This window comes from Pecten maximus, chromosome 1, assembly GCF_902652985.1.
Source record: "Pecten maximus chromosome 1, xPecMax1.1, whole genome shotgun sequence".
NCBI lineage: Eukaryota > Metazoa > Mollusca > Bivalvia > Pectinida > Pectinidae > Pecten > Pecten maximus.
This window is the reverse complement of record NC_047015.1, coordinates 11145147-11161158: the sequence shown is the minus strand read 5'-3', so window position 1 is coordinate 11161158 and position 16012 is coordinate 11145147. Positions and strand designations below refer to the sequence as shown.

The 16012-nt window shown below is 40.1% G+C and overlaps 1 protein-coding gene across 2 annotated transcripts; it reads right to left on the bottom strand.

Annotated features, from left to right (window-relative positions):
* LOC117324678 lies at window positions 1-7221 on the bottom strand. Of its 2 annotated transcripts, XM_033880618.1 has the most exons (5): window positions 6938-7221; window positions 6626-6669; window positions 4364-4429; window positions 4003-4042; window positions 1-1171 (listed from the first exon to the last, which is right to left on the bottom strand). In XM_033880618.1, exons 1-5 carry the CDS (start codon window positions 7010-7012, stop codon window positions 494-496), a joined length of 903 nt encoding a protein of 300 aa, XP_033736509.1. In that variant the 5' UTR covers window positions 7013-7221; the 3' UTR covers window positions 1-493. The 2 variants fall into 2 exon arrangements, with proteins under 2 accessions (XP_033736509.1, XP_033736512.1); XM_033880621.1 differs by lacking the exons at window positions 6626-6669; window positions 6938-7221 and adding an exon at window positions 4590-4624.
* Between the last annotated feature and the right edge of the window lie 8791 nt (window positions 7222-16012).

The following is a 16012-nucleotide window of genomic DNA, read 5'->3' as shown; positions in this document are numbered from 1 at the left end:
TTTCAAATGCATTTCCACCTTTAATAACAGTATCAAGTGTTAACAATTAAAAAGACAAAAAATCCCTCGCTGATCATGGCACCATTAAAAGGTCTGCGTATCGGTCATTAATCCATGGCGTGAAGTACATCCAGTGGTCCCACGTCACACATACAAATCAATATTGCACATGTCTACTAAAAGATGGGCTATTGTGACCTGTGTCCAGCCACCACATCACAAACTACAGGGGCTAAGATGACCAGTACCATCGTGGTTCGTCCAGACAATGGACTCGTTACTGTCACATACACACACGTACTGGTCATTATCGAACACTACAGAAGGGTGCACGACTACAATAGAAACTGAACTCTGTATGTTTGAACACGAAGGATAGCTTATAGTTGCACTCCATATTTGTCTGCTGCTGGCAAAGGTGGGCGTGACAACTTTGGTCCTGTTATTTTGGCGCATGGGCCAATGTTTTTTTTAGAGTATCACACACACCATTTTATCCCGTCGGACCTTGCTCTCGGCCTTCCTTAAAAAAACCTGCCTTGGTGGGACTCTCAATAAATGTTACGGTGATTTCATTACAGGTAACATTTGTAACAAGTAGTTCATTTACAGGGGGATCCTCTTCCACTGACGTTTCATAATGACAAGGCGAGGGAGGGGCAGGGGAAGTAACCATGTCCTCGTCGTCACTCAGTTCACCTCGGATACTGTCTGATCGATAGCCACATGTCATATCATCATCCGATACATATTTCACTGTCGACTCATCAGAGAACTGGTCATCGGATTTGTCACAAAGATCTTTGTCTTGGAGTTGTGTTGCGTGGAACGCGCGGGTCTGAGACACCCAATCAAAGAAGTTCCTGTCTCGACGCCGGCCTTCACACGAGCACGTGCCAGGGATGACATAGTGATTGTCATTATTACACACCGCACACTGTTGTGTACGTGTCTCGCTTGTGGGTGTTTCATCTGTACCTCGGTCACTCCCAACCGACCCCAGCTTCACATGCGCAGCGTCGGACAGGTATCCAACTTCCGGTCCTGTGGAATCCTCTCTTCTGTCCTGTCTATCAAACGGGAACAGATCTACGGGTATGTTGTTGTTGTCTTCTTCGGGGGATGTAGAGGTATATGGATAAAGAGTGGTCAGTGGCAGTCGCTTCGATACCTATGTAACAAATATACAGGAACATCAATAGCTGGGTTATCTAGTAATCGTCATACTTTAGGAGGAGGTTGATACCTATGTAACAAATATACAGGAACATCAATAGTTGGGTTATCTAGTAATCGTCATACTTTAGGAGGAGGTTGATACCTATTTAACAAATATACAGGAACATCAATAGCTGGGTTATCTAGTAATCGTCATACTTTAGGAGGAGGTTGTTACCTATGTAACAAATATACAGGAACATCAATAGCTGGGTTATCTAGCAATCTTCATACTTTAGGAGGAGGTTGATACCTATGTAACAAATATACAGGACATCAATAGCTGGGTTATCTAGTAATCGTCATACTTTAGGAGGAGTAAGCATGTGATCTAAAAACAGATGATTAGAACAAAATGCCTCTTAAGAATGAAAAAAATACCGCTATGAAAGAAAAAGATACTGCTGGGTGGAATGTATTGGTATTATGGCCAAGGAAATTAATTTCCGACAGTATAATTAAATGACCACAACAAAACTAGAAAAACGATTTCTATTTAACACTATTCCAGATCGGTATTATTACAAACACGCTTATCATGTGGGCATACTACCGAATTCGACATCTTCCCATGTAATCACTTTACCAAGTCATTATCTAACAGTGTAAAATAACTGAATATGTCACAGAATCGTCCCGTCCTATTTAGGATAGTTAAAATTATGTACCGATACCGGTCGAAAATGTTCCACATAGCTGGTAAATATAGCGGTAATGACGTCAACATACATACACAAACAAAACACAAGTTAACAACCAATAAAGTGTAGGAGGAGAGACAAAGCCAGGTACATAAGTCTAACATGAGACAATAAGCATTCCTTAACGCTGTGCCCACCTTGGGTTTTGCGTGTTAGAGGTCGTCACGCCAAGGCGAGATGACTAATTGGGTATTTCAACTCGATTCCAATAATTATGGGTCGATGTCTAGGATGTTTCATGATTCATTGTCTTTTACTGTGTATGAATCACAGACATGTTTAGTCTGTATGAATAACTGCAGGAACCAATCATGTCGGAAACCATGCTCTAAGTTAGTACATTACCAAGTAGGTATGACATACGGAACTAGAAATTATACATTATAAACAGTATATAGGGAGGTTAATAACTTAATAATAGAAACTCTATTCAATTACAAATATATCACCTATTTTAAGGCGTGTAACTGTTCATAATATAGACATGGAAAATATATCCGGAGAAATACAAAACATATAGGTAGATCTACGTGAGACATACCTACGTTTTGATCGAGGGACATACCCATTGATTTGTAACTAGATTGATTGTTTGAGAGGTTAGTCAGAATACGATCAGAGGCCCTGTAAACTGTACACATATATACTGAAACACATGTCCTGTTACAGGTATATACAATCAGAGGCCCCGTAAACTGTATACATATATGCTGAAACACATGTCCTGTTACCGGTATATACAATCAGAGGCCCCGTAAACTGTATACATATATGCTGACACATATGTCCTAAAAGAATATACGAACAAAGGCCCTGTCAATTATATACCGACACACATCCTGTCAATGTATACATATGTATATACCTGCAGTATAAGGTCTATGCCTACAGTATAAGGCATATGCCTGCAGTATAAGGTCTATGCCTACAGTATAAGGGTATATGCCCGCAGTATAAGGTCTATGATCGCAGTATAAGGTATATGCTCGCAGTATAAGGTCTATGCCTACAGTATAAGGTATATGACGGCAGTATAAGGTCTATGCCTACAGTATAAGGTATATGCCCGCAGTATAAGGTCTATGCCTACAGTATAAGGTATATGCCTGCAGTATAAGGTATATGCCCGCAGTATAAGGTCTATGCCTACAGTATAAGGGTATATGTCTGCAGTATAAGGTCTATGTCTACAGTATAAGGTATATGCCTGCAGTATAAGGTCTATGTCTACAGTACAAGGTATATGCCTACAGTATAAGGGTATATGTCTGCAGTATAAGGTATATGTCTACAGTATAAGGTATATGCCTGTAGTATAAGGTCCATGCCTGCAGTATAAGGTATATGCCTACAGTATAAGGGTATATGCCTACAGTATAAGGTATATGCCTACAGTATAAGGTATATGCCTGTAGTATAAGGTCCATGCCTGCAGTATAAGGTATATGCCTACAGTATAAGGGTATATGCCTACAGTATAAGGTTATGCCTACAGTATAAGGTATATGCCTACAGTATAAGATATACGCCTACAGTATAAGATATACGCCTACAGTATAAGGTATATGCATACAGTATAAGGTATATGCCTACAGTATAAGGGTATATGCCTACAGTATAAGGTATATGCCTACAGTATTAGGTTATGCCTACAGTATAAGATATACGCCTACAGTATAAGGTATATGCATACAGTATAAGGTATATGCCTACAGTATAACCGTAACTGGTATGTGGTCAACTTCTGGTAGGTTGGCATTATAAATATTGATATGCATTCACTGTCATTTACGTCATGACCTTTTAAGGAAATGCCATGATGACTTTGTTTTCTTTCCTGGAGAATTATTCATGAGATGTTGACACAATCCAGCACATCACTTGTAAAATCCCCCACTTAACATCCCTTTAGTTTTACCCATAATACCAATTCATTCCAAACCAGCACTTCAGCGATCGATTTTTATATTAATAGTTTTGTGGGCGATAGGGGGCGTTGAATGGGTTAAATGCGTCAATTACTTCCCATTTATCTTTGATTGTGACGTCACGAAAACACTTTAGATGCTTTGTATGTACATACCTCACACAGTTTCCTCTTGCCAAAGCGCCGAGAGTATGGCCTACAAAACGCAAAGATATGAATTCATGATAATTGACCACATGACCAAACCTCCACAAACTGAACATAATATAATATAATATAATATATAATATAATTTATACGGAAACAATAGCATTCTTACACCGATTGCATATTGCTTCTTTTTAGGTTTCTCATGTGCACTTTTGCGTCGGCGTAATCTTTCGTAACTCAACACAGTCGTAAATATGATAAAGTATTGTATATAAGGTTTGTATTAACTGCGTTAAGAGATTATTGTTCTGAAGTATTAGTCTTGCCATTGACAGTGATTTGTAACGACGTAATGTCTTGTCCTTACCGTTCTATGTATTCTTTAATAAGGAGAGGGTCCAGAATATTCTCTTCCGGTTCCCACGTACACTCTCTGTAACAAAAACAACACTACATCTTATAGAGATGTACCTAGCACGTTACTGACATTCTGCAGTTTATCGAACTGTTGGTAAGATCAAAGTTGGGGAATGTTGGACGACAACGTGGGGAAAAATTTCAAAATTAACAGATACACTATATATAGCTTTTACCTTGGTATGGATAATACCATACTTGTGGTTTAATATGACTACACATACACCCTGTGTGTATGTGGGCGACGGTATGAGTGTGTTATGTTGTGTATTGGGTAACAGGTGACAGCTCTACAAGTTTAGGCAGTATGGTGTGATATATGGCTGACCACGTGTCACCACTCCGATGCACTCATTCACGTGTAGCGAGCCAAGAAGCAGATACGCGAGATATACCGTCTGGGCAATATCCTGCTGCCCAGGCCCTTCACACAGGACGTCTGATGTAGCCACTGTCACAGGGCAACTTACTGCACTGTATGCACCAAAATGTGTACGTATTGTTACAGCACAGAAACTTCTACAATGGGGTTACGTCAGGGATTCATGCTAGACCTCTTCGTCTTCCATGTTGCTGATCTGATGTATACCGTGATCAAATCTAATTAACCCATCTTAAAATAAGCTAGGACAACTCTGGTATGCTTTAGGACTACAACAGACAACTCCAGGCTTATACTGCATAGCTATAGTGCTGAACGCCTTAGGCTAGGAATTTAAGTCTCGACTAGTCAAACAGTTCATATGCATGTTTTAAGAGATTTCCACGTGTTCCGCTACACCAGGTCTAGATCTCCAGGAATATACCGATACAAGTGATGCAATCTGTATACACAGAACTATTACAAACATTACAATCGGTTAGAGTAGGTAGCAGGCCATTATCTGCATGTAGTTTTCTGTCTCCATTTCTCTAGTTAACATTCCTTAGAGGTTAGAATAGTTTACATCAATTCTGTGTATGATGTGAAGCTAATATCCCCTACCATTTTATTGCGGTATCAATTGCGGGGACTTCTGAGCTAAGTAGTTGTTTTGACGGGCGATACTTATAGTTTATGAGGCTGCAAGTACATAGAGGATTATAATGGTATATCGTCGAGTACCCGTCCCAAGGCTGTAACAATACCAATGCTGTGACAACCCTTCAATGTTATTTTACGAGTGCAAACGCACGAACGGAAAGTCTGCCTCACGAGCAGTGATGATATTCAAGGGGAAAAACATCAGACGTGTCTCAGAATGTCAAATGTCATTTAGTAACGATTGAATTGTGGTCAGGTGATATATACAGTCAATATGAATACAATCTTAATTGGTAACATAAAATGGAAAGGCGTCCGGTAGACATTCTGGGAATGGATATAAATAAATAAGTAATACATGTATCCAGAACCGTACAATAATAATACACTATGAGTCACAACATGTGAGTAACTACAGGAACCAGCTTTTATCAGTTATATAAATAGAGTTTGAGTTATAGATCAGTTTTCCAGGAATAAGGAAGTGTCGGCTGACTGACTGTGCTAAAGGACACTGCTGTACAAGTGAATCCGGAACTTAATGTCAGACGTGTATCACTGTGGTGCACCGTCGACAAACCGGACAGGAAGTTCGAGCATGTGAAACATACAGACATATTTCAATGCAAGTTTGTAACAGTATTCAATATATTCTGACGACATCTCCACGTGTTTGAATATGGTCTTTCGTCTGAGTTAATTAAATCATAGGCATTAGATCCGATGCCCTTCATGTATGGGCTAGTATCTTCATTTTTCTGTTGCGTGAAAAACGAATTAACAATTTTAAAACAATTCATTTTTCTATCAACTGAACCTCAATCTTAAAATACTTTAAATAGCCTGTGGGATACAGCAGAGTGGAAAATTAAACACCAAACTGTCGTTTACCTAAACTTAAGCTCATGTCACGTTCACAACGTAACTCCTTAACACATATTACAAGGAAGTTCTTGGCAGCGACCGGCCTACACCGAGTTGTAAACAACCCGAAGGTCACGGTCAAACCACAAAACACCACACGATACGATGATACCGCATCAGCAAAACGCTTCGGTGTTATACATCATCTATAATACAGGGCAAGCGATGTCATAGCAATGGTTGTCATAGTGTTAAACAGTGACAGCGAGTTATTACATCATAATATGTAGGTAATATAAAAATGTAGTCAAAAACTATACTTACTTTGAGGAATATCCCTTCCATTTGACCAAGTACTGAGATTTACCCTAAGAAGAGAAAAAAATGATTATGACATTCTTTAGTTGTTCTTAATCAATGGCATGCATGACGTTGTCATGGTTGTGGACATGCTCTCTTTTCATGTACACCCACTTACGCAATTGCTATCTGAAACATATATCGACCTACATTCAGCCAATGTCGCGGCATGGTGTCCAAACTTGCCTTATTTTCCGCCAAATAGACAATGACACAGCGAACAAACTAAACCATCAAATACAAATATCAAACAGACATCGTTCTGCTAAAACTTACCTTTCTCAGACGTTTCTTTTTTATGTAATCCGCTTTGAACACGCGATCACCTAGAGCCGGTAGAAATGCGTCCATCTTGATACGAACACTCGGTACGAATTGATTATGCTAAATACACCGAGTTTTAGCGACGCAGTAACATAACAGACGAGGTAAACACCGAGCTGCGCGCGCACTCCGGTCGAAGCCTGACCTTATGACGTCAAGGTGTTAGTTTCATTTGTTTTGCTAGCGTCACTGCACAACACAACAGTGCCTCGTGCTGACTCAACCGTTACTAGCTACTGATTATTTAAATCGAGAACGTGCGTGATTATCGTATTGGATATTTCACAATACATGTGACATATTTAAAGTGATTCGTTATGAGACGACGCGCGGACCTGACTCAGCAGACGATGTTAGATACGAAGAAAAGTTAGCTTGGCTATATTTAGAACTTAATCATATCTAGTCTATTTGCGACTTATGAACTGAGCTGTCGTGGAAAGTTTATGCGCCTGACCTGCTAATGTTCATATCTATATTTAGATTGAAAAGGTACAAGTCTGAATAGAATCCCTAGAGGTAAAGTCACTCTGGTAATTTTACCGTAACTATTAATACATTGTTGTAATGTCACGCGGTTGCTGGGTAGAACTACCACGTGTACATTGATTGGGCGTGGTTCTGTGTGTGAATTATCCGTCATCCTAATTACAACGCAATATATCGAAATGATTCACGGTCATATAGATCCAAGTAATTGCTATGGCGATTCCGAAAATAAAACGTAACTGCTGTTGTGACATGAATCAACGAGAATTTTGGAAAATCCCACAAATATCCCTAAAACGCAGTACGGGGAAATGCCGCTCAAACGAATAATGTATTTTCCATGCCCAACGGGGCCACTACTTGTTCTATTTCAACTGCGCCTAAAATAACTTGGTGCTTTTTACCTACTGCTTCTTTTCCTGTTACCGTTTAGAAATTACCTTTGAAAAGATAAATACGGTTTGAAGTATTTTATGGCAATTACATGCTCTTCTGTCATTAGATATAACTTCTTCGATGTTTGGAGGAAAATAGTTTAATCATTGTCTGTGACTGCTCTGTCCAGTAACATATGGGTCCCTCGCCACGCGGAGCGCGCGCGAGCACGGACCTGGTCAACAGCTGTCGATCGAATTGTCAATAGTGATTGTCAGTGCCACAGACAGGTGCGAGGAGGGGCAGTGCGAATGTGATATGAGAAAGCACACACACAAAAAAAACGATTGTTGGCGGTCAAATGAGGAGATATAGAGGCCATTGTAATGATCGGTTCCTACAGACAATCACACCCTTATCTCAGCCCAACACACCAACCGACCATACTGAAACAGCACTCTTAATGTATTATATATATATAAATTATAAACATTATTTCTATAAATGTCCCAGACAACTTTGTATTTTTTTAGCCAATTTTTATTGATGACGGAACAAGTCTGGAGCTGCGATATCCATTCACGTTATTTACTGATATAGCGGTAAAGTTAAAGTGTAGATGTATGTAAACAAGTTTACGACAGATCATAGTATTGTTATTGTACCGACAGATCCCGACCTTCACCCTGGGTCCCGGATCCGGAGCTTGTAAACAAGTTCTAATACAGCTTTATAGTAAGGAATTATGATCTGTTGGGAAGACCAAGCAGTCGTGCCAGATCGTTGCCTTGTAAACAAAAATAGATAGCAGCTGTTATCACGACTATCGGTTAAACTGTTCCTTTTTATCAAAGTAATTTTGAACAAAGTAAAACTAAAATTAAGTTTTCAAATGGATCTAGTATTAAAGAACATTGCAACGTGAATGAACCTTCATAATTCTTCAAAATATATTAACGTTGTATCAGATAATTGTGAAAATACAACATCTCTATCACTGGGGTACATATGTGTGTATCTATACATGGGCTATATACCCACGGTATTACTGGGGTACATATGTGTGTATCTATACACGGGTTATATACCCACGGTATTACTGGGGTACATATGTGTGTATCTATACACGGGCTATACCCACGGTATTACTGGGGTACATATGTGTGTATCTATACACGGGTTATACCCACGGTATTACTGGGGTACATATGTGTGTATCTATACACGGGCTATACCCACGGTATTACTGGGGTACATATGTGTGTATCTATACACGGGCTATACCCACGGTATTACTGGGGTACATATGTGTGTATCTATACACGGGCTATATACCCACGGTATTACTGGGGTACATATGTGTGTGTATCTATACACGGGCTATACCCACGGTATTACTGGGGTACATATGTGTGTATCTATACACGGGCTATATACCCACGGTATTACTGGGGTACATATGTGTGTATCTATACACGGGCTATACCTACGGTATTACTGGGGTACATATGTGTGTGTCTATACACGGGCTATACCTACGGTATTACTGGGGTACATATGTGTGTATCTATATACGGGTTATACCCACGGTATTACTGGGGTACATATGTGTGTGTATCTATACACGGGCTATATACCCACGGTATTACTGGGGTACATATGTGTGTATCTATACACGGGCTATACCTACGGTATTACTGGGGTACATATGTGTGTGTCTATACACGGGCTATACCTACGGTATTACTGGGGTACATATGTGTGTATCTATATACGGGTTATACCCACGGTATTACTGGGGTACATATGTGTGTATCTATACACGGGTTATACCCACGGTATTACTGGGGTACATATGTGTGTGTATCTATACACGGGTTATACCCACGGTATTACTGGGGTACATATGTGTGTATCTATACACGGTCTATACCCACGGTATTACTGGGGTACATATGTGTGTATCTATACACGGGCTATACCCACGTTATTACTGGGGTACATATGTGTGTATCTATACACGGGCTATTCCCACGGTATTACTGGGGTACATATGTGTGTATCTATACACGGGCTATACCCACGGTATTACTGGGGTACATATGTGTGTATCTATACACGGGTTATACCCACGGTATTACTGGGGTACATATGTGTGTATCTGTACACGGGTTATACCCACGGTATTACTGGGGTACATATGTGTGTATCTATACACGGGCTATACCCACGGTATTACCGGGGTACATATGTGTGTATCTATACACGGGCTATACCTACGGTATTACTGGGGTACATATGTGTGTATCTGTACACGGGCTATACCCGCGGTATCACTGGAGTATATATGTGTGTATCTATACACGGGCTATACCCACGGTATTACTGGGGTACATATGTGTGTATCTATATACGGGTTATACCCACGGTATTACTGGGGTACATATGTGTGTATCTATACACGGGCTATATACCAACGGTATTACTGGGGTACATATGTGTGTATCTATACACGGGTTATACCCACGGTATTACTGGGGTACATATGTGTGTATCTATACACGGGCTATACCCACGGTATTACTGGGGTACATATGTGTGTATCTATACACGGGCTATACCCACGGTATTACTGGGGTACATATGTGTGTATCTATACACGGGCTATACCCACGGTATTACTGGGGTACATATGTGTGTATCTATACACGGGCTATATACCCACGGTATTACTGGGGTACATATGTGTGTGTATCTATACACGGGCTATACCCACGGTATTACTGGGGTACATATGTGTGTATCTATACACGGGCTATATACCCACGGTATTACTGGGGTACATATGTGTGTATCTATACACGGGCTATACCTACGGTATTACTGGGGTACATATGTGTGTGTCTATACACGGGCTATACCTACGGTATTACTGGGGTACATATGTGTGTATCTATATACGGGTTATACCCACGGTATTACTGGGGTACATATGTGTGTGTATCTATACACGGGCTATATACCCACGGTATTACTGGGGTACATATGTGTGTATCTATACACGGGCTATACCTACGGTATTACTGGGGTACATATGTGTGTGTCTATACACGGGCTATACCTACGGTATTACTGGGGTACATATGTGTGTATCTATATACGGGTTATACCCACGGTATTACTGGGGTACATATGTGTGTATCTATACACGGGTTATACCCACGGTATTACTGGGGTACATATGTGTGTGTATCTATACACGGGCTATACCCACGGTATTACTGGGGTACATATGTGTGTATCTATACACGGTCTATACCCACGGTATTACTGGGGTACATATGTGTGTATCTATACACGGGCTATACCCACGTTATTACTGGGGTACATATGTGTGTATCTATACACGGGCTATTCCCACGGTATTACTGGGGTACATATGTGTGTATCTATACACGGGCTATACCCACGGTATTACTGGGGTACATATGTGTGTATCTATACACGGGTTATACCCACGGTATTACTGGGGTACATATGTGTGTATCTGTACACGGGTTATACCCACGGTATTACTGGGGTACATATGTGTGTATCTATACACGGGCTATACCCACGGTATTACTGGGGTACATATGTGTGTATCTATATACGGGTTATACCCACGGTATTACTGGGGTACATATGTGTGTATCTATACACGGGCTATACCCACGGTATTACTGGGGTACATATGTGTGTATCTATACATGGGCTATACCCACGGTATTACTGGGGTACATATGTGTGTATCTATACACGGGCTATATACCCACGGTATTACTGGGGTACATATGTGTGTATCTATACACGGGCTATACCCACGGTATTACTGGGGTACATATGTGTGTATCTATACACGGGCTATACCCACGGTATTACTGGGGTACATATGTGTGTGTATCTATACACGGGCTATATACCAACGGTATCACAGGTCATGGTATTTTAAAAAGGTTAAGAAATGTTTACAGTACGGGTACACACTTAAATGAAAGTCCGTGACGTGTACACCTTTACTGAGGTGCTTGTGTATCAATCCTATTCCTGTTTCTGTAGCCAGTTGGAAGATAGATTTAGGATAAGTTACAAATACAACACTCACGTGGCATCCTAGTAATATATTTATACAAGGAAAAATTAATAGATGTAAACGTAATACTCTTTTACCCAGATAACCAGGTTTGTAAACTAGGTCGTATAAAGTAACTCTTCCTCAAACTAACAACCAATGATGGCACTCCAGCGCTGAACTTACCTGTAAGCCACTTCCTGCTGCACTTTGATTTGAATATATCTATTTTCAAACTTATAACAAAAGATTAGGCACAAGTTATAACAACTGACATACAAAGTTTATATTACTGGTAATTTAATTGGGTATTCAGCTTATGGAATAACCACTCTACACACTTAACCAATGTGATCGATCAATAGCTTTACAGCTTTGTAAATGGTAACTCCACAGATGTGTGGTAGCGATCAGAAACACGTGCATGCTGTTTGTACATTGATTAACTTCCGATGAAATATCTACTTCAAAATTTCGTATAGAAATATTTGATATAAAGAACTCAACATTTACATGTTTCTTATTATATTTTTACGAAATAAAATTGTAAGCAAACTCGTGTTGATCAACTTTCTAATTAAGCTTAGAAACTACAAACGGTATCTGTCACAACAATATAGGTAACACACCTGTCACAACAATACAGGTAACACACCTGTCACCACAATATAGATAACACACCTGTCACAACAACACAGGTAACACACCTGTCACCACAATATAGATAACACACCTGTCACAACAATATAGGTACCACACCTGTCACAACAATATAGATAACACACCCGTCACAACAATATAGGTAACACACCTGTCACAACAATACAGGTATCACACCTGTCACAACAATATAGGTAACACACCTGTCACAACAATACAGGTAACACACCTGTCACAACAATATAGGTAACACACCTGTCACAACAGTATAGGTAACACACCTGTCACAACAATATAGGTAACACACCTGTCACAACAATATAGGTAACACACCTGTCACAACAATATAGGTAACACACCTGTCACAACAATACAGGTAACACACCTGTCACAACAATATAGATAACACACCTGTCACAACAATATAGGTACCACACCTGTCACAACAATATAGGTATCACACCTGTTACAACAATATAGGTAACACACCTGTCACAACAATATAGATAACACACCTGTCACAACAATATAGGTACCACACCTGTCACAACAACACAGGTAACACACCTGTCACAACAATACAGGTAACACATCTGTCACAACAACACAGGTAACACACCTGTCACAACAACACAGGTAACACACCTGTCACAACAACACAGGTAACACACCTGTCACAACAGTATAGATAACACACCTGTCACAACAATATAGGTAACACACCTGTCACAACAACACAGGTAACACACCTGTCACAACAACATAGGTAACACACCTGTCACAACAATATAGGTAACACACCTGTCACAACAATATAGGTAACACACCTGTCACAACAACACAGGTAACACACCTGTCACAACAATATAGGTAACACACCTGTCACAACAACACAGGTAACACACTTGTCACAACAATATAGGTAACACACCTGTCACAACAATACAGGTAACACACCTGTCACAACAATACAGGTAACACACCTGTCACAACAATACAGGTAACACACCTGTCACAACAATACAGGTAACACACCTGTCACAACAATATAGGTAACACACCTGTCACAACAATATAGGTAACACACCTGTCACAACAATATAGGTAACACACCTGTCACAACAATATAGGTATCACACCTGTCACAACAATATAGGTAACACACCTGTCACAACAATATAGGTAACACACCTGTCACAACAATATAGGTAACACACCTGTCACAACAATATAGGTAACACACCTGTCACAACAATATAGGTAACACACCTGTCACAACAACACAGGTAACACACCTGTCACAACAATACAGGTAACACACCTGTCACAACAATATAGATAACACACCTGTCACAACAATATAGGTAACACACCTGTCACAACAACACAGGTAACACACCTGTCACAACAATACAGGTAACACACCTGTCACAACAATATAGGTAACACACCTGTCACAACAATATAGGTAACACACCTGTCACAACAACACAGGTAACACACCTGTCACAACAACACAGGTAACACACCTGTCACAACAATATAGGTAACACACCTGTCACAACAATACAGGTAACACACCTGTCACAACAATACAGGTATCACACCTGTCACAACAATATAGGTAACACACCTGTCACAACAACACAGGTAACACACCTGTCACCACAATATAGATAACACACCTGTCACAACAATACAGGTAACACACCTGTCACAACAATACAGGTATCACACCTGTCACAACAATATAGGTAACACACCTGTCACAACAATACAGGTAACACACCTGTCACAACAACAAAGGTATCACACCTGTCACAACAATACAGGTAACACACCTGTCACAACAACACAGGTAACACACCTGTCACAACAATACAGGTAACACACCTGTCACAACAATATAGGTACCACACCTGTCACAACAATACAGGTAACACACCTGTCACAACAATACAGGTAACACACCTGTCACAACAACACAGGTAACACACCTGTCACAACAACACAGGTAACACACCTGTCACAACAATATAGGTAACACACCTGTCACAACAATATAGGTAACACACCTGTCACAACAACATAGGTAACACACCTGTCACAACAATATAGGTAACACACCTGTCACAACAATACAGGTAACACACCTGTCACAACAATACAGGTAACACACCTGTCACAACAATATAGGTAACACACCTGTCACAACAACATAGGTAACACACCTGTCACAACAATATAGATAACACACCCGTCACAACAATATAGGTAACACACCTGTCACAACAATACAGGTAACACTTCTGTCACAACAATATAGGTATCACACCTGTCACAACAATATAGGTAACACACCTGTCACAACAACAAAGGTATCACACCTGTCACAACAATATAGGTAACACACCTGTCACAACAATACAGGTAACACTTCTGTCACAACAATATAGGTAACACACCTGTCACAACAATATAGGTAACACACCTGTCACAACAATATAGGTAACACACCTGTCACAACAATATAGGTAACACACCTGTCACAACAATATAGGTAACACACCTGTCACAACAATACAGGTAACACACCTGTCACAACAATATAGGTAACACACCTGTCACAACAATACAGGTAACACACCTGTCACAACAACACAGGTAACACACCTGTCACAACAATATAGGTAACACACCTGTCACAACAATACAGGTAACACACCTGTCACAACAATATAGGTAACACACCTGTCACAACAATATAGGTAACACACCTGTCACAACAATACAGGTAACACACCTGTCACAACAATATAGGTAACACACCTGTCACAACAATATAGGTAACACACCTGTCACAACAATATAGGTAACACACCTGTCACAACAATACAGGTAACACACCTGTCACAACAATATAGGTAACACACCTGTCACAACAGTATAGGTAACACACCTGTCACAACAATATAGGTAACACACCTGTCACAACAATATAGGTAACACACCTGTCACAACAATATAGGTAACACACCTGTCACAACAATATAGGTAACACACCTGTCACAACAATATAGGTAACACACCTGTCACAACAATATAGGTAACACACCTGTCACAACAATAAGGTAACACACCTGTCACAACAATATAGGTAACACACCTGTCACAACAATATAGGTAACACACCTGTCACAACAATATAGGTAACACACCTGTCACAACAATATAGGTAACACACCTGTCACAACAATATAGGTAACACACCTGTCACAACAATATAGGTATCACACCTGTCACAACAATATAGGTAACACACCTGTCACAACAATATAGGTAACACACCTGTCACAACAATATAGGTAACACACCTGTCACAACAATATAGG

Excerpts from the sequence above, each read along its gene's own strand:
- LOC117324678 (XM_033880618.1), bottom strand. The coding sequence starts at position 7,012 with ATGGACGCATTTCTACCGGCTCTAGGTGATCGCGTGTTCAAAGCGGAT. Across the intron at positions 6,670-6,937 it reads AAAAGAAACGTCTGAGAAAG|GGTAAATCTCAGTACTTGGT; the intron begins GTAAGTTTTAGC and ends TTCTCTTCTTAG. Across the intron at positions 4,043-4,363 it reads ATTAAAGAATACATAGAACG|GCCATACTCTCGGCGCTTTG; the intron begins GTAAGGACAAGA and ends TGCGTTTTGTAG.